Source organism: Corapipo altera, unplaced genomic scaffold (genome assembly GCF_003945725.1).
Source record: "Corapipo altera isolate COAL_440 unplaced genomic scaffold, ASM394572v1 0, whole genome shotgun sequence".
In the NCBI taxonomy this organism is placed as follows: domain Eukaryota; kingdom Metazoa; phylum Chordata; class Aves; order Passeriformes; family Pipridae; genus Corapipo; species Corapipo altera.
This window is the reverse complement of record NW_020884872.1, coordinates 29,667,028-29,688,752: the sequence shown is the minus strand read 5'-3', so window position 1 is coordinate 29,688,752 and position 21,725 is coordinate 29,667,028. Positions and strand designations below refer to the sequence as shown.

The following is a 21,725-nucleotide window of genomic DNA, read 5'->3' as shown; positions in this document are numbered from 1 at the left end:
TGTGTGCGATTTCGGACACTTCAGTGTAAGAAATGTGAAGGGCCTCGAGGGGAAGCCATATGAGGAGCGGCTGAGGTCACTTGGTGTGTTCACGCTGGAGAAGAGGAGATGGAGGAGGACCTCCTTGCAGTCTACAACTTCCTTGTGTGGGGAAGAGGAAGGGCAGGCACTGATCTCTTTTGTGGTGATCAGCGACAGAACCCGAGGGAATGGCCTGAAGTTGTGTCAGGGGAGGTTTAGGTTGGATATTAGAAAAAAGTTGTTCACTGAGAGGGTGGTTGGGCACTGGAACAGGCACCTCAGGGAAGTGGTCACAGCACCAAACCTGACAGAGTTCAAGAAACATTTCAACAATATACTCAGGCAGATGGGATGACTCTTGGGGATGGTCCTGTGCAGGGCCAGGAGTTGGACTTGATGATCCTTGTGGATCCCTTCCAACTTGGTATATTCTGTGATTCTGTGATCTATGTAAGTAAATGTTTAGATAGCTCAAACAAGAAAACCGAGCTGTTCTGGCTGATCAGGTATGTATCTGTGTTTCTGTTCAGCAACATGGAGACAACTGCTGTCTATCAAAAAGGTGTTTGAATTTGTACTTAGCAAAACTAAGTCTGGTTTGGAAAATTCAAAATTGACTGTGCTGGAATCCCATTTTGTTGGACCTCCACAGTTCAGGATAACTTCATTAAATGGTGCCTCTGTCCCTGGCTATGAGAACCTAAGGGATGTTTCTGAAGTGGTAGGTTATAACTCCACTGGCAAGTAGTACAGTCCTGTAGAAGCAGATTGTGGAGTCCAATAATTAAAGTGCTGAGGACCTGAAGATTTCACTCCATGTCTTTAAAGACTGGAGGAATTCCTTTGGACTAGCTGAGGTCTAGACTGTGTGCCTGCTTGTGGTTGGAGTGCATCTGCCTTTTTAATTTCGTCCAAAAGGAGTGGTTGGCACTCCAAGACATCTTCAAAATATGAAACAAAACTGGATAAGTGGAGACGATTGGCTGATTCATTTCAAAAGAGCCCTCCTGATCTGAACCAAGATGCTAATGTAGGTGTACTTGCAGGCAATTTTTACCAGGGCTTTGTGTCTTTTTCAGAGGGGAAGATTATTTGTATCTCCTTAATTTGAATTGCTTGCAGCTTGGGTTGGTACTGAGTAAGAACTTCTGCTTCTGGTTTATCTCTAGTGTGGACAAAGCAAAAGTCTCTTTAATAATCTCTTTTTAAGCTGATACCAGACTACCTAATTCTTTGTGAAAGAAATAATTAATATATGTATTTATCAATCTTTGAATATAAGACAGAGTAATAATATTTTATGAATTTTAAATTAGAGGATCTATATCTGTCTTCATCATTTCACTGTATGAAGAAGACCCTGAGTTTGTTGGTATACACCAACTGCATGTGTAGTTGCATTGCCCCCTCCTGGTACATCATGCTCTACTGCATGGACTTTCAGTTTCGAGATATTAGGTTCCATTATGAGATTGTCGTTATTGTACCTGAGAACCGGACAAGGAACCAGAGTATTGACACAATGTTTTCTATGTGTGCTTTTTGGATTTTTTTTTTTATTTTTTTTTTAATGTTGTTTGCATAGTAAATGCCCATTTTGTGAAATGCAGTAATTTGAGGCAGTATGGGCTCTGTCAGAATTCTGTTTTGGCATGTTTGAAATTTCTTTGAAGAATTCTTGCCCTTACCTTCTGGTCTATAGTTAGCTCCTTGAAAATAAGCTTTTTATCTGACGTGCTGGAAAGTTGGCAATACCATATCCAACTAAAGAAGATCTGGACCCAGCTTGGATCAATGCAACTTGCTTTGCACCAACCAGCTTTGCCATCGCTTTGACAAGATGTAGACTAGGACCCAAGAGAAGGTTGTCACTGTAGGTTACCTTTCCCTGAGCTTGTTAAAAGTAAATTCCATTTTGTTATTGACCAGTAGTTTGATTCTGAGGTTTCAAAGGCCACATACAAAGGAAGTGAAATCTTTCTTTTCCAGCTAGATCTTGGGAATAAGGGGATCATGCAAGATGTTTGTGCGGGCTCTTGCAGTGCCAGGTACCTCCTTTCCCACATGCCCATCAAGGCGCTGAGGCGGTGTCTGATGGGAAGGTGGAAGTGAGACTGAGAAACCACATCTCTCTGTGTACTTTGGCACACAGGCAATAGCACATTTGTGCTTTGGAGATTTGACTTCAATGCATGCTGGTGGCAGAGAATCCTTCTTTCCCTCCTTTTGTTTTTTTTGCTGAGTAATAAATATCTACTGTTGTACTGAGCTAGATACCTGGATCAAGGTTTGCTTAAAAATCTCATCTTTTAAAAATTGATTTTGTTTATTCTTTGATGCCATGGGAAACCAGCTCTCTTAATCAATCTGTGACTTTTTTTTCTCACATTAAGTTCTGTTATTTATAATTATTGCTGAATACTTCTGAATTAGTTCAAGATGCAATGAATTTGCCCATCTTCCTTGTAGTGAGAATGATGCCATCTCAAGATTTGCAATGTATCTGCTTAAGAATGTCAACACAATATTGTTTGAGTTGATAAATGTGCATATTATATTAGCCAGCCAACAGTGTGCTGTCTCTTGCATCCTCAAGGCAACAATATTATTGTACTTCACATCTTAGTTTTCTTAAACAAAGAGCCTGTCAGACTTGATTAGCCAAGAAGCACCTGAATATATTGACTTAAAAGTAGAAATTGCTTGACACTGATGTGTGTATTCAGAAATAAAAGTACCTACTTAATCCTTTTACAGTGTTTAAAAAATGAGGGAGGGGAAGCAGTGAAACTTATGAAATGCACTGTATGCCGTAGCTGCCTTGCAGCGCTTTTTTGCTATTTTTATATCTGCTTTCATTGAAGAGAGCTTGCTTAAGCACAAGCAAAAAGGCTGGTAAATGGATTTAGTTAGAAGAGATGCAAGAGCAAGGAAGCTGTGTTTCTGAGAAGATACAGAAAATAAGGGGGAGAAAAGAGCACAGGAAGGTGGTAGTGAACCCAGGATGATGCTATGGGCCAGGAAGGAGGGCGTCATAGTTACCGGTGTATTTGAACAGTGTATTTGTCGGGTGTATTTGAACAGTGGTCTTCAAGAAAGTGGCATCTTTCCCCGAACTGAAGTTAATTAAAGAGAATTGGAAAGCAGCCTGTATTAAGTGTTTCTACTTCATGAAGTCAGAACGGTTTGGGTTGGGAGGGACCTTAAAGACCATCTAGCTCCAAGCCTCCTACCATGGGCAGGGATGCCTTCCACCACTGAATGCCCCATCCAGTCTGTCTTTGAACACTTCCAGGGATGGGACATCCACTACTTCTCATTGAAGAAAAGGTCAGAGAACCCCAAGAACCATCTTCCTGTGCCCCTCCCCCCATGTTTCTTATCCACTGTCATGTCAGTATTGATTCCAGAAGGTGAAAAAGCTGTTGATTTTTCATTTACTTCATAGTAATGCAGGATAACATGCCAAGCAGAGAAAACTCATCCCATTAAGTAACTTTTACTTGTTCAGTTGAGCACAACGATGAAATGCACATCAGTAACTGGATTTGTGAACCCAAATGAAAGCTTAGTTTGCTCTTTCTTGCAAGACTACTTGGAGTACCTTTAGACTGGCAAATCTGTGGCAGCTTTGCTTCAACAGAAATTAGTGATAGTATTAACCTTAACCTAAATGTGATAAGGAATAACCAATATACGTTTTCATTTTTGTCTCCGGGATTAAATTTGTGCCTACTATTTTTTGGTTTAAATTTCTTCTATATTTTTTAGCGTATTATAGAAACCTATAATGGAAGTAAATGTAGAGATATTTCCAGTTGATGGTTGAAAAGGAGACAGCTGGGTCTTTTGACACTTAGGCAGTTGTGGGAGGCTGCCTGGGATTTTGAGGTAGGTGGAGTAACTGGATGCTTCTGCTGAAGTGCATGAGGAGTTGGTCACGACTGTATGGGCATTTAAAATGTCTCCTCTGAAGTCATATGTAGTGCTCTGTAGACATAAATGAATCAGTTCATGCTTTCTAGAGCTGTTTTCCAGGTTATTTTCAGACCTGAGCAGACTTATCAGCACCAGTTTGTATTTGGGTCATGTGTGGAAGCTTATCTGTGTAAATGTAAAAGCTTAGTTCAGCTGTTTTTCCTCTTTTACATATAGGTGCTTTTGATGTTCTGGGAGGGGCTGAGGTGTTATTGGTCAGCCTTTCGTCTCTCTTAGGCAAAGTCTGGGCAGTCCGTTAAACTGAGCTTGGACGTTGGGCCAACACCACCAAGTTCTTAGCAGACCATGAACTATTTTAAGAGAGAAGTTACTTACAGAAAGTTCAGATAGTTGTCATTTGAGTTAGCTGATTCAGTAAGGCTGATAATTCACTTTTGGCAAACTGTAGATAATTTGCTGGTGTCAAGGAAGTTGTCGCTGATTAAGATTTGAGTTCAACAGTTGTTCAAAGATTGGGATTTCAGTGTTAACCTCTCTTGAAGAGAGCAGTGCACTTCCACACCGTAGTTGTCAGGAACATGGTACGTGACTTTGTATGTGCGCATGACACTTCCACACCGTAGTTGTCAGGAACATGGTACGTGACTTTGTATGTGCGCATGAAGAAACCAGAGAGAGTATGCGAGGCTGCTTTTAGAGACAGATATGTGCTGGCTATGAGTTAGTTTCCTGGTGGAACACTTGCATAAAATGTTTTGTCACTCAGTTGCAGAGCTTGCCAGTCCTCACTCCACTATGGAAAGCAACCCCACCTCTTTCTTTGATAACAACAAAAGTAAAACTTTGTGGTTTCTTTTCCCTTTTTGTAGCAACAAAGAAGAGAAAGGGAAGCTCGGAGGCAACAGGAGCGTGAGCAAAGGCGGAGAGAACAGGAGGAAAAAAGACGTCTGGAAGAAATGGAGAGGAGGCGTAAGGAGGAGGAAGAGAGAAGAAGAGCAGAGGAGGAAAAGAGGAGGGTAGAAAGGGAGCAGGTGAGTCCATGATACAGATATATGTGCAATAGGTTTGTTTCTTCTAAATTCTAATTTAATTTTTTAAAAATTAGTAAGCCTAAAGCAGCTTAGAGGCAACCTAACACTAACTCTTTCATCTTTGTTGTCTTTGACAGCAAATGCACTAACATAGATTGTTGCGCTTTATGGAAAATTCTGGCAGACTCAATATTCCCTTAAAAAAAAGAAGTCTTGTTGCAGTACTCATTCTAAATTCAGCTTGTGCCCCTGAGCTGGACTAAAAATCATCAGAATTGGCAAAATCATCGCTGGGGCTGAAAATTGTTTCTAGGCTTGTCTTGCTGGATCAGTGGTTCTTGCAGGACATGCCCCTGTTCAGAAGGCCTCCCAAGAGAAAGGCAGCTCTGTTGCATGTCAACTTCTGCCACCCAGAATTGGTCAGAGGCTTGTCATGAACTTTGCATACTCTGAATTTGAGAAGGAATCTTTGAGCTGCAGAGGGTTTTCCTTCTTAAAACTTAAATATACAATTACTCTCTCTGTCTTTTTAAAATCAGCTCTAATAATGTATGCCAGTTCAGGCACCAAGTATATCTTGAGTTATGTCAGTATGCCCTTAATATATTGAAAGTACAGGTGAGAAGCCTGTTAAACTATGAAATTCAGCTGCTATATTTATGCATGAAATCTGCATGTTTTAAAATCCCTTAATAACTTTAATCAGGGTGATAATCAGGGCAATACTTACTGTGCATGTACTGCAAAATACTGATCCCAAATAAAAGGCCAAAACTTCTGTCCTAGAGACGGATTGTAAATTTCTCATTAACTTTAGTAATTTTAGGTTTGGCCCTGATACATCTTAATTTTTTCTTACATAAAGTCACTGTATTTGAGATCACTGATGATCGTGTTACTGGGGAATTTTATTGTGTTTGTGTATGTTTCAAAGATTTTTGAGTCAAAAGGAGAGAAGACTAACAAATGGGAATAAATATATGGAAAATCTCTAATTACTGCATAGCAATTTGCTTTTGGGCAGACACCGGGTATTCCCCCAGCTGCTTTTTAAACTGTTGAAATGCTAATTACGCACAGTGCCGGTAATGACAAATGGTTAATTGATGTGGCCAAGCTGAACCACTCTGAATTTTTATTCTTTTTTCTAGAAGAAAAGACATGTCTCCTCTTAGAATTTTTGTTAACTGAAACTGTGGCTCAGCCGATGTGCGTAACAACAGTATAGTGTATCTCATCAGTCTGTCACAAGACTTTCTATAACTCCCATCATTGTATCACTGATCCATTAATTTCTTTATGCATACACTGTAACTGTGTGCGTGTGCTTGTGTGTGTGCGCGCATGCACATGTTACATACTTCCATTAATTGCATGATAGGATGTTACCAGCTTGGGTTTGGTGCTTCAGAGTTTGAGTTCTTCCGGGGGGTAGGTGAAGCAGTGGGTAAATGTCTCGACCTATTGAGGCTGCAGGTGAAGAAATGGATAGAAAGCAAGCGAGTTTGGTCTAATATCTGTTTCCTGGTGGATGTTTGTTTGTGTCATAACCATCGCATAATTCAACAAGGCTGGCAGTGTTTGCTCAGGAGAAGCTTCTGGTGAGGGCAGCAGGGGAGATGGCAGGGCAGGTCCCAACTGCACTTGGCAGAGCCCCTTTGGGGGAGCTTGCTCCAGCTCTGCCTACACTATGCCTGGCTCTAGCTGTTGCTAACAGTTCATCGCACCAGTGCAACACACTAATGTTTAATACAACTTGCATGTGACTTTGTATTGGCTGTGTTGAATCAGACTTGCTGTGTTTTAACTTTCCGAAACCTTCAAGTGCATTTTGCTGCTTCTTGAAACCACTTCCAAAATACATAAACGAGCTCTGGCCTGTGCCCGTAACATTTGCAGGAGTGCAAATTTCAGAACAGAAGGGGCCAAAATCCAATGCTTAGGAGGCAGGGCTTCCTAAATTGTTCTGCAGGCACTAATCCATCCTGAAGTGCATTTCTCATTAAAGCTGAACTGGGGAAGTAGCGTGTGGTGTTCCACCCAGGGGGTTCTGATGCATTCCTTTTGAATAAATTTATTGCTGGGTAATTTCTATGTGACAGGAGTATATCAGGCGACAGCTAGAAGAGGAGCAGCGGCACTTGGAAATTCTACAGCAGCAGCTGCTCCAGGAGCAGGCCATGTTACTGGTAAAGCACTGTATCTGTTTTGTTCAGTAGCTATAGGATCCATTTATCCAGTCAGTACTAGGCTTCCCTCAGTCGGGCACAGCTGCACTGACAGTATGACAACAAAGGAGCTTGATTAAAAGGCCATTTATGCTAGCGTTGTGGGCTGACAGGCACATATGAGAAGTGCTGTATGGTCACACTGCTTTCTGGGCAGTAAGAGGAGGCTTTATGTTAAAGTGGAACAGTTCTAGTGTGGTGGTCGAGTTTCTGAACAGACCTTGGCATTCAGTGAAGAACTAGAGTGCTTGTGTTGCAGATCAAAACCACACATGATATGTAAATTCACCCCAGGGTACAATGGCCTAGTGTTGGTCTAAGTCATTGTTTTATGAACTTTACACTGGATTTAGCATAAATAACTCTTTTTTTTTTCCCTGATTTAATAAAAATCAGTTTTGACATAACTCTCCAATCATGTCAAGCTTAGCAGTACTCTCTTGACTTTCCCAACATGAGACACAAGCCATATGGGTCTAACTTAGTTCTTGGTTACACTTTAACAATGAAATAAACAAACAAACAAACAAAAAAAGTCACAACAGCAACCAGAAAGGTGCCTTTTTAATGGGATGGATAGGGACACGTCCAACATACAGTCAATGTCATGTCTTGAATTACTCACCTGTTCTCTCAAAGGAATACAGATGGCGAGAGATGGAGGAACACCGACAGGCAGAGCGACTCCAGCGCCAGTTGCAGCAGGAGCAAGCCTACCTCCTGTCACTGCAGCATGATCACAGGCGGCAGCAGCAACAGCAACAGCAGCAGCAGCAACAACAACAGCAGCAGCAGCAGCAAGAAAGAAATAAACAAAGCTATCATACCCCTGAGCCAAAATCCCACTATGAGCCTGCTGAAAGAGCACGTGAGGTAAGTCCTGCTTGTGGGCAGCAATCTGCTAACTGCTCCTCTGCCTGTTTGCATCAGCATGAGTGCAGTTCTGCTACAGTACAGTTGGAGGCCAAAGCGTCACTCATAAGAGGCAGAATACTTCAAATTGTTGGCCACTGGTTTCCAAACTTGAGAGCTACTTCTGATTAGTTTTGCTGCAATCACTGAAGTTCAGTGTTTTGAGGTATATATAAAAGTTAGAAAGAAGGTCTGGAAGGCTGCAGACTAAAGGGACCTAGTTTTGGAAGCATCACATCAGGAAGTTACATCTGTGCTTCATCAGATATGTTTTTGTAGGAAGCATTGGTGCTGTTGGCTATCTGTGTCTCTGGCAAGTGCTGGTGATTGGAAATTGAGAGTCATTTGGAAAGCACAAACGTATAAGGGATATTTGCACACAGCACATTTTTACATGTTTTGACATATGCTCTTAAAAATTTCCTTCTCATGAACACAAACCAGAATTTCATTAATTTCATTTTTGAAGTGTTAAGTATTCTCTTCTGAGATCACGTCCTGCTCTTTTGAAACTTTGTGGTGCTGCCTTCTTGGACTTCAGGCACTCACAAGTCGATCAGAAGTCACCAATGTGCTGTTTGTTTCAGTGAGTGGTCCCCTGTCTCCACTGGTCCATGGGTAAGCTAAGCAAGTAATTGCCTCTGATGCATACTTGGCATTCTTTCAGTGGTCTTATTCTTATGTTTCCCTTGAGCGCCATAATTCCCGCAAACCACCAGACTGGGCAATGCTAGTCAAAGCTCTTGAAGGCATTCATCAGCAGCCTGTGGGAACTAGGTAAATACATTTTGGAACAAGAACAAAAAATATCCTTGGGGTTGCTGAACATGATAAAATAGCTCTCGGTTTGCCTTCATCCAGTAGTGCTTCTTAGTCTTTGAAGTATTGCTGTTTGGGCTTGGTGGACACAAACTCATTTTCTTCTAGATGCCGTTGTCCAAGTTTTTCATAAACCATGTTTGTGCTATCTCATCCATTCTGCTTGATGGTTGACGTATCTGGTACATCTCTCTTACTTGGAATAAATTCAGACGTACTGGTATGTAGTGGTGCAGACATGGAGCCAGCCCTCTGGTCCTTGTTGCACTCTCTTGGCCCATCTCAATTAAAGCATAGTGCCAGTCCAGCACTTCTGTCTGGCCTGAATGCTGGCTTTGGAGTGATGCAGAACTGTATGTGCTACATTTTCCTTTCAGGGTATAAAAGGAGAGAAAGTAATGAAGACTCAAGTGTTGCATCCATTAGAAGAACCAGTGACTCAGCTATTTTTCTGTTGTAGTCTTTTTCTTTTGAGATTACTCTAGCTAGAACGAATGAAGGCACAGAAATGTTAGTTAGTAGTCAAATCTTCCCAGAGCTTGCTGTGTAATAGTCTTTTTAAAAAGTGTGGTAGAAGTATAGCCTGGCAGTGGGAGTGACACCAGTTAATCTTAAGAGCAGGCATTAACTCTGACATCATTCTTGACATAAAATAGTGAATTAGAATGAGTGTTCTGTGCCTCATACTTTCAGACATACTGCTCTTCAGAGAAAGTCTCTATATGGGGAGATGCTGACCATAGGGGTGATAAGCTGAAGTGGACTAACTTTCCTGTTCTGGCAAAGTCTAATGGTGATCAGTTTTTTAACTCATTGCAGTAGCAATGAGGATATAAGGCAAAGGACTTCTAAAATTGGCTTTGGGAAGCAGCGAGGAGGTTGGAGCTTAATACCATTTTCAGGTCCAGACAGTCAGATGAGTGGAACAGGGTGTGTTTCTATCCAGGGATGCACTCTCTGTCTCTTTCCCACTTCTTGCCTGGTTTTGAAGACACGTGGCTCATGCAGTTCATGTGCTTTGTGGAAGAAACCTCCTATCGTCTACTGCTAGAGATGTGAAAACCTGCTCCTTCAGACAGAAGGACTTGGGGCTTTTCCTTGTTCTATTCATAACAAGAAGTCTGACCTGTTTTTTAAACTTTAAAGGATGGCTCTGTGAAGTTGAACACGGTGGTGAAAATAATTGTACGGTGAAGATGCTTGCTTCCATTCTCCTTGTTCTTCCCAAGATGTGGTGTATTTTGTGTAGACCTGGCAGAAGCTTGTCTGCTTGTTCCCATAGGCAAACTGTTACATCCTCAAATTTTGGAAAGCAGAGGCAGGTTGGGTTTGTAAAGCAGCCCAGCTGAAGTGAGGAGTCCTGGAAATTTGCCTCTGTCTTCTGGCAACCAGTCTCTCCAGACTGTCACTGCTAGGAAACCATCCCAGTACTGTTTTTGTGCTTCAGGCACAAGGGTTTAAAGCACATGAAATCAGCCCAAGCTACCATGTTGATCTTTGATGCTTTGATAAAATTCTGGGAGTTTAGCATTCCTCAGAGACAGCTCCTCTGGCAGAAACGCACATACTGCCCTGGTTCCAGTGACAGACGGTCTTAGGAAATTTGAGGAGGATATTTACTTTTTGCCTGTAGCCTCTCTCTGTCTCTTGCCTTCATACCTCTCACTTTGTTCTCAATGCTGTGGCCTTGGAAGAGTCAATGTTTCTGCATGGGGACCTTGCTTGATGTTCTTCTGAAGACTAAGCACATTCTGATTTAGTCTTTCCTTCAACAAGCTCTTGACATTAATGTATGATCACTTCTGCACCTTCCTGAGAACAAGAAACAAGCTGCTGGGGCTGTCCTCTGCAGCCTATGAGGTTGTGTTGGGAGTATTTGATAAGAGAGAGGATGATCAGTCCTACACTTTTGTACTTAAAGCCGAACAGGCTCCAGTATTACCTGGTAGAGAAGTATATCCTCCTATCTCTTTTTCCTTTGCCAAAGAGAGAAGCACAAGAAAGCAGATAATCCAAAACCATTGTTTTCATACAGTAGGTAACTAAAGTAAGGGACAGCAGTGGGAAATGTACCTTTATATTGTAAAGTTGTTTCTGTTTTCATATATCCTTTTTATTGTTTGTGGGGAAAATACTGATGGGTAGTAATTAGTCTAGGCAGAAAGAAGCCCAGTCTTTCTTCATATTATCTCACATCTTACTGCCTCCTGTATCTCCTCTCTTTCTAGTATGGATTTTCCGTATTGACACAATTACCACTTTGGTGTAGTTCACTCAGTGAACTTACAGTGCTGGCAAAAGTGGTAGGGAAAAAGTCCTGCTAAACCCCAGATGTATTTGGTTTCTTTTTGGTAAAGAAAAGTGGTACTCACCTTTGTATTTCTACTGTAATTGGTTTTATTGACTCAAGGCTTAACCTCTGTTTATTTTGGCTTAGGTGGAAGAGAGGTTTAGAAAAACTAATCAGGGCTCCCCTGAAGCACAGTCTAAACAGATGGGCAAAGTGTTGGAGCCACCAGTGCCTTCAAGATCAGAGTCCTTTTCCAATGGAAACTCAGAACCTGCTCAGCCTGCCCTGCAGAGGCCAATGGAGCCCCAGGTAAGTGCCCAGGAAAATCCTGGTGAGCCTGGAGGAAATGCACAAGTCCCAACAGGTTTTCTTCAAATTTGCGATCTTGGCGCTTAGAAAGTCTTATGTAAATGGTAGCACTGTTACACAATGTAGCTTATTCACTAGATTTGTTCTTTATCTGTTTTTGCTTATTTTATTGGTAAACTGATGGATTTTTGGGGTTTGTGGTGGGTTTTTTTGGGGGAGTGTGTGTTTCTTTAATGTTAGAGCTAGATTAGAATTGTTGCATTCTGTTATTATCTGTGTAACAGTGACATGGACTAAATGCTGGTGACAGTTGCAGAACACTTTTAGAATTCAGAATTTGCTCTGTGCAATGTATTTACTAATAAAAAGGATGCTCAGAAAAAAAGTGAGCTTGCTTGGTTTTCAAAATTCTTGCTGAGGGAAGCTAACCAAACAAGTGGGTTTTAATGGTATGAGCGTGGTTTCAAAGAGATTTACAAAACATGGCTAAGAAAAGCAAGTTTGTTGTCAGCTACTAAACAGAGTTCTCTACCACCTCTGGAAAATCAAAAAGAGCTTGAAACCACTGAGCTGCATGGCAGCTGTTGTTCTGTTTTTTTCTGATGAAGAACCTCCAGATCTTAATATCTGATCTCATAGGAATTATGGCATGAATTGAAAAAGTAACCTCTGTCTAAAACTTAGACATAGCCCATAAATTCTGAGCAATTTAGGTTTATTAAATTAAATGGTATAGTTCTGCATTCAGTTCCTCTGTTTCCATGCAGAATTTTCTTCTTTGAAATAAAGTCTGTTGATGACACTGCAAGCTAACAACATGCCTGACTGTGACTAGGTATTGCAACTCTTTTGGGCAACAGGAGAATTTGAACAGACGGGAGAGTGGGAGAAATCAGGACAGAACTTCATGTCTTACTCATTAATTCCTGGCTTATATTCAAACCTCTATGACTATTTCAAAATATTGGACTTGTATCTTCATGTTCTCTGTGCCAGCTACTTTTAAAGTCTGTGTCTTCCACTCACATTAAGAATAATCAGGCTCTTCAACAGCTGTGTGTATTAAAATTGAGGAAATAATAATCATACAAAAACAAATACATCCAACCTACTGAAACTGGGATTGAAAGCAAAGTTTTGGTTAATTACTAGGTGTGGAAACAGTATGTTCCTCAGTTAGGACATTTCCTCTTCCTTAGTTTCAGAAGTCAACTCTGAAAGACAGGTTTATACATGAGGAGGAAACAGGCTGAAGGGTCAATAGGGATTTCAGTGGGAATCCAAATGGAATTTTGACTCTGGAGTCACTTTGTGCCTTCTTAATGTATGTAGTTGAATGTGTGTGTGTGTGTGTGTAGTTTGTGTCTAAATATGTATATATGTACAGTATATGGTACATATATGGTGTAAGTATTGTACATATGTGTACAATATATATATGTACATATATATACAATATAGATTATGTTTTTTATACATATTGCAATGACTGTAAAGGAATAAAGGCTTTGTGTTATGGTCTTTCTCCAAAAGTTTGGAACTGTGTCTAGTTCCTAATTTATTAGGAAACACAGATGTCTTTTGATTTGCACAATTCAGAACATTCTTTAATTTTGTACTTTTCTTCAATTGGATGTCCACTTCAAATTTCTCAGCCCGCCAGTGCTGCCATGAGACCTGGTCAAAGCCCACTGAAGATCAGGGAATCGAAGGCGACTTCTTTCTTGAGTGGCCTTTGGACTCAGTCTCATTGAGCAGATATTGGGTCCTGTTTTCTTCTGGGCACCAGTGTATGTGTATGTGGAGAGCATATCTCACAAAAAATGCATATGTGCTGTATTTTCAGTCTGTTACGTTCTTTGGGCGCTTGCCTTGCTTTTAAGTGCATTGATTCCACCCCACGCTTACCTAATGCCATAACCAATTTGTCTCTGCCCACCCCACCTGCCTTTATTCTGTGTTAATTGGAAAGCCGGTTATACTGAGCGCATTGAATGTTTTATGTTTTGTTTTCTTGTAAGGTACAGTGGTCCCATCTGGCATCTCTCAAGAACAATGTTTCCCCTGTCTCGCGATCCCATTCCTTCAGTGACCCTTCTCCCAAATTTGCTCATCACCATCTTCGTTCCCAGGACCCATATCCACCTTCACGCAGTGAAGTGCTAAATCAGAGTTCTGACTCTAAGTCGGAGGTACCCGACCCCACCCAAAAGGCTTGGGCTAGATCAGACAGTGACGAGGTGCCTCCAAGGGTAAGGAGTAGAAAGACAGATGTGTGCTATTTTTTTATTATTAATTATAATTTTCTTAAGAATGTGATACCCTCGGCACTGGGAAGACTGTGCCCTTGTGCCAGTGTTGGTAACAGTATTTTTGAAGGCAGATCCTGATGTAGGTGTTTAGTCAATGGGTTAATGATAATCAACCTTAAGTACAATATTGAAGCTTCATATAAAATTGGAAATTATTTACAGAATGCAGCTATTTCAGAGAAACAATTTATTATGCAAAGTTAACAAGTCATTGCCATATTCAGAAAAGAATTTAAAATATCCCTGAGGTTATTGCTCAGAGTTAATTTTCCTCTTCATCTGTTAGCAACCCAAACTATGAATCATACATTTATTTAAAATTGAGATGGAACTGAACAAAAAGGAAACATTCAATATATTTTCTCTTCCTCTTCCCCCCATCCCCCCACTGGGATTTGCTTCTTCTGAATATATTCTTGCTCCCCCACCAGTCTTTGCCTTCTGCTGATCCATTCCCGGGCATTTGTTTGGTTCCCTTGAGCTTATTCTCCTAATTCTCATGCTGTTTCAGCAAATTGCTTTGTGCCTCCCCTGCTTCAGTCAAAATGCCATATTCTTTTTAAATGTCTCAGTAGTTGGGAGGGTAGTGGGGCGTGTATGTGTTCGTGTGGTAACTATTAAACACTATTTAATGTTAAGACTAAACTTTGTGTTCTCTTCAAATTCTGAATAGCATCCCAACTAAGGCTTTTGGTTTTATGGGTGTTTGTTTACTGCTTTTGGTCATTGATGCTAGCTTGGACTTAGAAAGTGTTAAAATCTTAAGAATATATTCTGTGGCAGGACAGGTTTAATTTTCCTCTTCTCTCTCTCCTCTTCATGGGTTTAACACAATCTTTTTTTCTCCCAAGGTACCCGTGAGAACAACGTCCCGATCACCAGTACTGTCCCGCCGTGATTCTCCACTGCAGGGCAGTGGGCAACAGAATAACCAAGCAGGTCAAAGAAACTCCACGAGGTTTGTAAGCCTAATGTCCTCACCTTTCTTGATTTGGAAGAAAGAGGCTCATGGGAAATCAGACATTTCCAGACAGTTTTTGGCCAATGCCTGTTGGACATGAAAGGAAGATGATGTTGGATCCTTTTTCAGTAATGATTAATATTAATTTCTCTTGATGTAACCCATGTGTCAACTAAGACTGGCAAAATTTCTTCTTCCCTCTCCTCCTTTGAGTTGCCTGCCCTGTAACTTTAGCAGTAATTTCAATATCCTTAAGATTTTGGAAAAAAATGTGGCCATTTATGAACATCTTGCCTTTTGCTGCCACAGGTCAACTCGGGCATACTGAGGGGATTACTGGCAGCAGCAGAAGTGTTTGTAATATCTAAAGTGAAAAGATCTCAGAAACTTGCTGGCATCTTGGCCGGAACCAGACTTTAGGAGGGGGAAAAGCATCCATGAGCTGTTACACAGAGCATCTGAGATTAGGAAGGGGGAGGAGGGGACTGACGTCTGAGCTCAGTAGAGCAAAATGGACAGGCTCCCCTGGAACTGGCTCACTAGACAGGGGTGAAGGTATTCTGGTATTCTTTTTGACTTGGGCTTGGGTGCCCAGGGGACTTCTGAGCCAATTTTAAACCTGCTGCATGCAGGCTGAGGGAACTGTCCACTTTAGGTTAGATACATAAGAATGGCAGGTAGACATCTCCATATATAAAGAATAGCTTATACCCACCTAAACTTTTTTTTTTTACCATCATAAATAAGGTAGAGGGAACCAATGGCAGAGGGAGCCACTGCCTGGGTTGTGCAGCATCACTGGTGCCCTCGGCTTAGTGTTCTTTCAGATGAGTTATTAGCAAAACACTGAGGAGGAGTGATGTTTGAGTTTAGAAACAGGAATTTGGAACTGAAGTGTGTGACAAATAATTTCTTTTCTCCCCGATACAGCAATATAGAGCCTCGTCTGCTGTGGGAAAGGGTGGAGAAGCTCGTACCAAGGCCAGGCAGTGGGAGTTCTTCGGGTTCAAGCAACTCTGGCTCACAGCCTGGCTCCCACCCCGGCTCTCAGAGTGGGTCTGGAGAGCGGTTCCGGATGAGATGTAAGTCCTTCTCCCACCCTTTGTAACATTGTGTGTCTAAGTTTATTAAGCTATGAAACACTCAATAATTAAGGATGCTAACCCCCACGTGGGATGACCTTTGAGCATGCAATGTCAAAGATGGGTTAGCTTCCTGTACCCCCTTGGCTCTATGTCCTTGCTTCCGAAAGCCAATAGGCACAGAAGTCGTTGCCAAAGAGTTTAATTGTTCTTTAATTTGCATCCAGTCACTGCTTCGTTTTCCTATGTGCAAACATCCCAGTCTCCATGCCCTCATAGCTCCCTTCCTTATGTGTGCAAGGGCACATTTTGATGCTTGTTGCCTGTCATCTTGGTGGTGGCAGGGTGCAGACTGCTGTGGATAGGTCTCAACTGGGCTACATTGAATGCTGATGGAGGTTTTCCAGCTTGTAGCCACACTTGAGTCTTTTGATTTGCAGTTGTGTGACTGTTTACTTTGGCTTCAGTCATAGGTCAGTTGCACCTATACAAATCAGAGCTATTGAAGTCTTTTTGTATAGTCCTTCAGGGGCAATGTAACAGTGAACTTGTGAAACTTAGGTCCTGCAGTCAGACACCACCTGATAGTTTTCTCACCTCTCTTCCTCTCTCCAAAGTGAAGTAAGAAAAACATATTTTAGCTCCCTACCTAATCTGTTTTGTTCGGTGTTCCTTTTGGGGTCTTGGCACATGCAGCATCATCCAAATCAGAGGGTTCGCCGTCGCAGCGTCATGAAAGTGCACCTAAAAAACCTGAAGAGAAAAAGGAAGTCTTCAGACCTATCAAGCCTGCTGTAAGTTGCATCCACTTTCCCTTGTCCACCTTCTCTCTTAGGTGGACTCACAAAAAGTATGGTGTGAGCTTCTATTCATGGTGCCCTCAGGGATGAACTTCAGCTTGAGCTGAGTTTCTAACTGTGGATGTAGCAGCACGTTCTCAGCTGTGCAATTGCCTGCACACATCACAGTACTTTAAACATTAGGTTTTACTCTGCTTCTGGGATTGATTTCTACTCTCTGGTCTTCTTTCTTCCTAACTTTTACCTTTCTCTCTTTCAATCCTGTGCTTCCTTCCTGGGGCTGGATCAATGATCGTGCATATGACCTGAATGTGCCAATACTGGGCTGAATGGTGCAGGGAGAAGTGGTAAGACCTTAAATTGTTGCTACTTTCTGTGAAAGATTTCTGACATGTCATTTATCTGGCTGCTGTTACAATTGACTACAACTGTGTGTCCAGTTGTATCTCGGGAAACTCAGTGGGTTTTCACAGTATTTCCAAATTTCCTTAAAACTTTCTTCTCTTGCCATACCTCTTATGATACTGCCCTAGCACCCAAATATGTCAACTTTCTTAAAGAAACATAGAGGTTGGTACTTCCCTTCTGATAGTAGGTGGGTGCTATTAACCTGAAAAGTTTAGGAAAATAAACTGTGACAGTCAACCATATGAGAGTGGATCTTGGTGCTTGTATACGTCCTTCAGATGGTATAGTAGAGTAAACTGAAGTCATAATCAGGATAGTTGGGATTCAGAATATGCACGTTTTTCTATGATAAGGTAAGACCCCCTTAGGTTGACTCTTGTGGTGCTTTAATTTATCAGAAAGTGAGTTTTCATAACTGTTAGAAATGAGTAAGTCTGAGGAAACTACAGCTGGGGCAATGGAAACATGGCAGTGGACAAGTGAGAAAATTCAGGCACTAATCCTGGGCGTTTATCTTGCAAACTCTTCTTCTGTCTTAGTCACAACATCAAGTTTTTTGGTTTTTTTCTCTCCTCTCCCATCAGGATTTAACTGCATTGGCAAAGGAATTGCGAGCAGTGGAGGATGTGCGACCTCCACATAAAGTAACAGACTACTCATCCTCAAGTGAGGAGTCAGGGACAACAGATGAGGAAGATGATGATATGGAACAAGAAGGAGCAGATGAATCTACTTCTGGACCAGATGATGTCCGAGCAGTGTTAGTTCTTCTACCAGTGTTTTGTATCTGTTTTCCCTAGTAGGGGATTGAAGGAAAAGGTTGTTGAGTATTTTGGTGGGGGTTTTTTGTTTGGTTGGTTTGGTTTTTTTATTTTGTTTTGGTTTGGGGGGGTTGTTTGTTTGTTTGTTTTTGTTGGATTTTTTTTGTGTGTATGTTTTTGGGTTTTTTGGTTTTGTTTGTTTGTTTTTGTGGAGTTTTTATAGAGAGGCTTTTCTAGGCAGGTTATATTGTAAATATTCCACTCTGGTCACAATACAAATTAATTTTCAGTGTACCTTGATGCAGGGCAGTGACAGCAAGGGCACTAGTGCTATTATCTCACTCCAGTTATTTCTTGTCTGCCAAATAGGTCAACGTTGAACTTGAGCAATGGTGAAACAGAGTCAGTGAAAACCATGATTGTCCATGATGATGTGGAGAGTGAACCTGCCTTGACTCCTTCGAAGGAGGGCACCTTAATTGTTCGACAGGTATTGCTTTTCCTTCCCTGTGCAGTGCTGCACCCTTTCTGTGCTCATTAACCCACTCGCTCATTCACCCATGCTGTTTCTACATTATATTTGTTGTTCGTATTATCAAGACACAGCTGTAGTGGATTTCAAATGAGCAAGATGTTTGATGCATGCAAGGAGGAGAGTAGCCCTTGCTTCTGTTTTGCATGCTTTCCAGTGACACCCATGGCAGCACCATGCAGAATATCTCAAAGTCTGTGGGAGAGAAGGGTAGAAAAGCTACAGGTGTGTGGAGCAAGTACATGGAGCAAGAACTTAGTTTAGTTTTACCATAGAACCAAACATGTGTCTCAGGAGTGGGTCTAGGAGGGAGACAGGGGTGGGAGCACTCAGGGCTTTTTAAGATTGTTTTGAAGCTGTAGTTGAGGGCATACAGACCACCCAAATAACATACACACACATGTACATACAAATTCATGCAACAGTTGGTGTGGGGGAGAAGTAGAATAGGTGGTTAAGCAGAGAATGTGGACAGAGCTAGCGTGCTATGTTGTTTCCTTTGATTCTGAAAATACTGCATTCTTGTGCCTCTGAAAGATAATGATTCCCTGCTTTTAAATGAGCTTGTGTGTTAATGAGCGTGCTAGCTTATAGGAGTTTCCTCAGTAATCGCATTTCTGAGTTTCACAACTGAATGCCAATTTCTTAATTGAGCCCTCTGGTTTGAAAATTAAGATTTCATGGTTATTGTTTTAAATAGTTATCTGCAGGCATTCTCCAGAAAGTCCAAACTGCTATCTCTATAGGATCTAAGTTAGTTTTAAACAAAACAATAGGGAAAGAAATCCTCGCCCTACCCTCAAAAATGTGCTTGTCCCTATTGTGGTGTCGGACTTAGCAGCACAGTCACTCTTTTGTGAATTGGTGAAACTGGCTGTGCAAGTCAACCACACAAACCAAGCTTTTGCCTGCCAGAAGAGGTGGGAATTTGATGAATACTAGTAGCTCTGCCCACTTTCCCTTTCCATCCAGGTATCAAAGCATGGATTATCAGCTTATTTAAAAAAATAAATAAAAACTAAATATGAAAAGGTAGGAAGTGAGGGAGAGAAGGAGAGAGGTTGTTAGGGATATAGACCTTTAAGCAGCACTTGAGCAAGACAAGTGTGCCTGTTTTTTCTACAGAGTACAGTTGACAAAAAGCGTGCCAGCCATCATGAGAGCAATGGCTTTGCCGGTCGCATTCACCTCTTGCCAGATCTCTTACAGCAAAGCCATTCCTCCTCCACTTCCTCCACCTCCTCCTCCCCATCCTCCAGCCAGCCGACACCCACCATGTCCCCACAGACACCCCAGGACAAGCTAACTACTAATGAGGTATGTCTTACACCACAGCTGGCTGCTTTTGTAGGGTTATAGCAGCATTGCCTAGTAGCTAGTTTGCAAAGGAACTCCAGCCAATCTCCCCTGCTTTTTTTTTCTTGTCACCTTTGTTCCCACCCTCCAAATAACACATTTCAGTTCTGTGTAAGAAGCCCTTAACTGTAGAGCAGTCCCACGCCAAACTTGCCAGTTTACTATTTTGCTTCCTTTAGTGAGTCATTAATTGCATGGCATTCATTTTAAACTAAACTTGACTACTAGCATTTTCAAGCCAATACTCTTTTTTTTTTTTAATTCTGTTTTATTCCGGGAGCAGTCTAATTGCAAGCAATGTGCCTCTTCAGAATTAGCAGTTAATTTTGGCTTTGTCAGTAAAGGCTGGACTAGTAACTCCACACATATGAGGAGCTGCTTGTGGAAACTCACCTTTTGGGAGAGGAAGCAGCTGCGGAGGGATTTTGCTCTTTAAACCTTGCCACGTGGGCTGAGTGAACAAATCAGGTGGTGCCTGGGAGGGTTGTAAAAGCCTGAGGTATTGTTATTTTGGAATAATGAATGGGGAAAAATATTTGGTTTTTTTCCAAGTATGTGCGTATTCTGAAAAACAGCTGCGTAAAGGTGACTGTTCACCAGCACTGGTTATGTCCAGGTAGAGAAGGCTTCGCCATGGGGGAAGCTCCCTCTTGCTCTCCTGGGCTGATCCTAGGATAGTATCTTCCCTTACTAAGTGCTGGTGGGAAAGCCTGGTCCTTCCTGTGTGTGTAACCCCTCACAGCAGAGAAGAGGCACACATATGAATGAACAAAGGGCGTAGTTTGGCTCTTACCAACCCTAGCAGTAAGCGAGGAACCCGATATGGTGTCTCCACTCCTGGCTGGGTGGCCAGTCTGGCTTACAGGGTGGACCTCTTAAGCAGGGGAGTGGTACAAGGGAGCAAAATTTGGTGAAGAGAAGCTGCTGCTTCTCAAAGTAGAGTCTTGCCATGTAGGTGTGCAAGTGCTGTGATGAGGAGAGGTTGCAGTGAGCTGAGTAGGCTGATGGCAATGCACGCGTTTACCACATAATCAAAAATGCTTCTGAACCACAGGGTGGGAGGGAGTGTTTCCTCTTGGAAATTCATTTAACATAATACTTAATTTTCAGATATGCTTCACTGGTCTTAATCTTTCTGAAAGCACACTTGTAGGTTATAGAGATCAGTTGATTGATCCAGAGAGATGCTTGCTCATTACTTTGATCTAAGCAATAAGTAAGCAGGGTTCACTTAGCTTAGGAAGTGAAGGCTGGGGCAGTACCCAGTGACGAAGGAACCTTTTGGTATTGAGCTGTGCAGGGGACCGATACACTCTGAAGACAAATTTCTGGTTTTTTTCTGCAGAGTAGAGGCTTAGGAAGATCATAGGTTGAAGATTAGTTGATGCTAAAGAAGTGTCTCATAACTACATTTGCATAAAGCTGAGCGAAAACCCAGTACTGCTTGGTATAACTTACCCACATGCACACCCTTTATATATATACTATTTTTTCACTTGTCCCATTCTGCTTCATTATGCAATGTTGTCACTATAATACTAAACTGGCAAGAGTTTTTAAGTCGTTTCATTTCCACTTTTAACAGTTCATTGTTTCACTTCTTTCTTTCTTTATGTTTTTTCATGTTTAGACCTCATAACTCAGCAAGCACCAATGATTTTATCCACTACATATTCATAGTGTCATGTCACCGTTTGCTACACCTTCCACACTAATGAGCCCCTTTGTTCGATACAGGTTTAATACGTTGCTTTGTCAAATAAAGGTGGAAGAACCTGCTGCAGCTTTCTGGCAAGAGGCTCAGGTTAAACAAAATAGGGAGAATGAACAGTAGCAAACATTGAAACATAATCCATAATAGAAGTGAATGCTTGATCCCAGATGGTTCTGATTTTGTTGCAAAAGCCAAGAGATCAAATTTCGTAATTTATTAAACTAACTCAATTCAGGAGATGCTTCATAAA

General features: G+C 41.6%; 1 protein-coding gene across 12 annotated transcripts in view; it reads left to right on the top strand.

The window, feature by feature from the left end:
* Positions 1 to 21,725, top strand: part of MAP4K4 (mitogen-activated protein kinase kinase kinase kinase 4) — a 171,325-nt gene that overhangs the window by 126,031 nt on the left and 23,569 nt on the right. For 3 of the 12 annotated variants that reach the window (XM_027641438.1, XM_027641428.1, XM_027641488.1), the window contains 12 exons: positions 4,830 to 4,991; positions 7,094 to 7,180; positions 7,859 to 8,092; positions 11,388 to 11,549; positions 13,571 to 13,801; positions 14,713 to 14,819; positions 15,753 to 15,904; positions 16,601 to 16,698; positions 17,043 to 17,051; positions 17,697 to 17,872; positions 18,243 to 18,363; positions 19,531 to 19,722. In XM_027641438.1, the coding sequence (XP_027497239.1) occupies positions 4,830 to 4,991; positions 7,094 to 7,180; positions 7,859 to 8,092; positions 11,388 to 11,549; positions 13,571 to 13,801; positions 14,713 to 14,819; positions 15,753 to 15,904; positions 16,601 to 16,698; positions 17,043 to 17,051; positions 17,697 to 17,872; positions 18,243 to 18,363; positions 19,531 to 19,722 (1,731 nt within the window). The remainder of the gene's footprint in view (positions 1 to 4,829; positions 4,992 to 7,093; positions 7,181 to 7,858; positions 8,093 to 11,387; positions 11,550 to 13,570; positions 13,802 to 14,712; positions 14,820 to 15,752; positions 15,905 to 16,600; positions 16,699 to 17,042; positions 17,052 to 17,696; positions 17,873 to 18,242; positions 18,364 to 19,530; positions 19,723 to 21,725) is intronic. The other 9 variants (XM_027641447.1, XM_027641474.1, XM_027641466.1 and 6 more) reach the window with 9 other exon arrangements.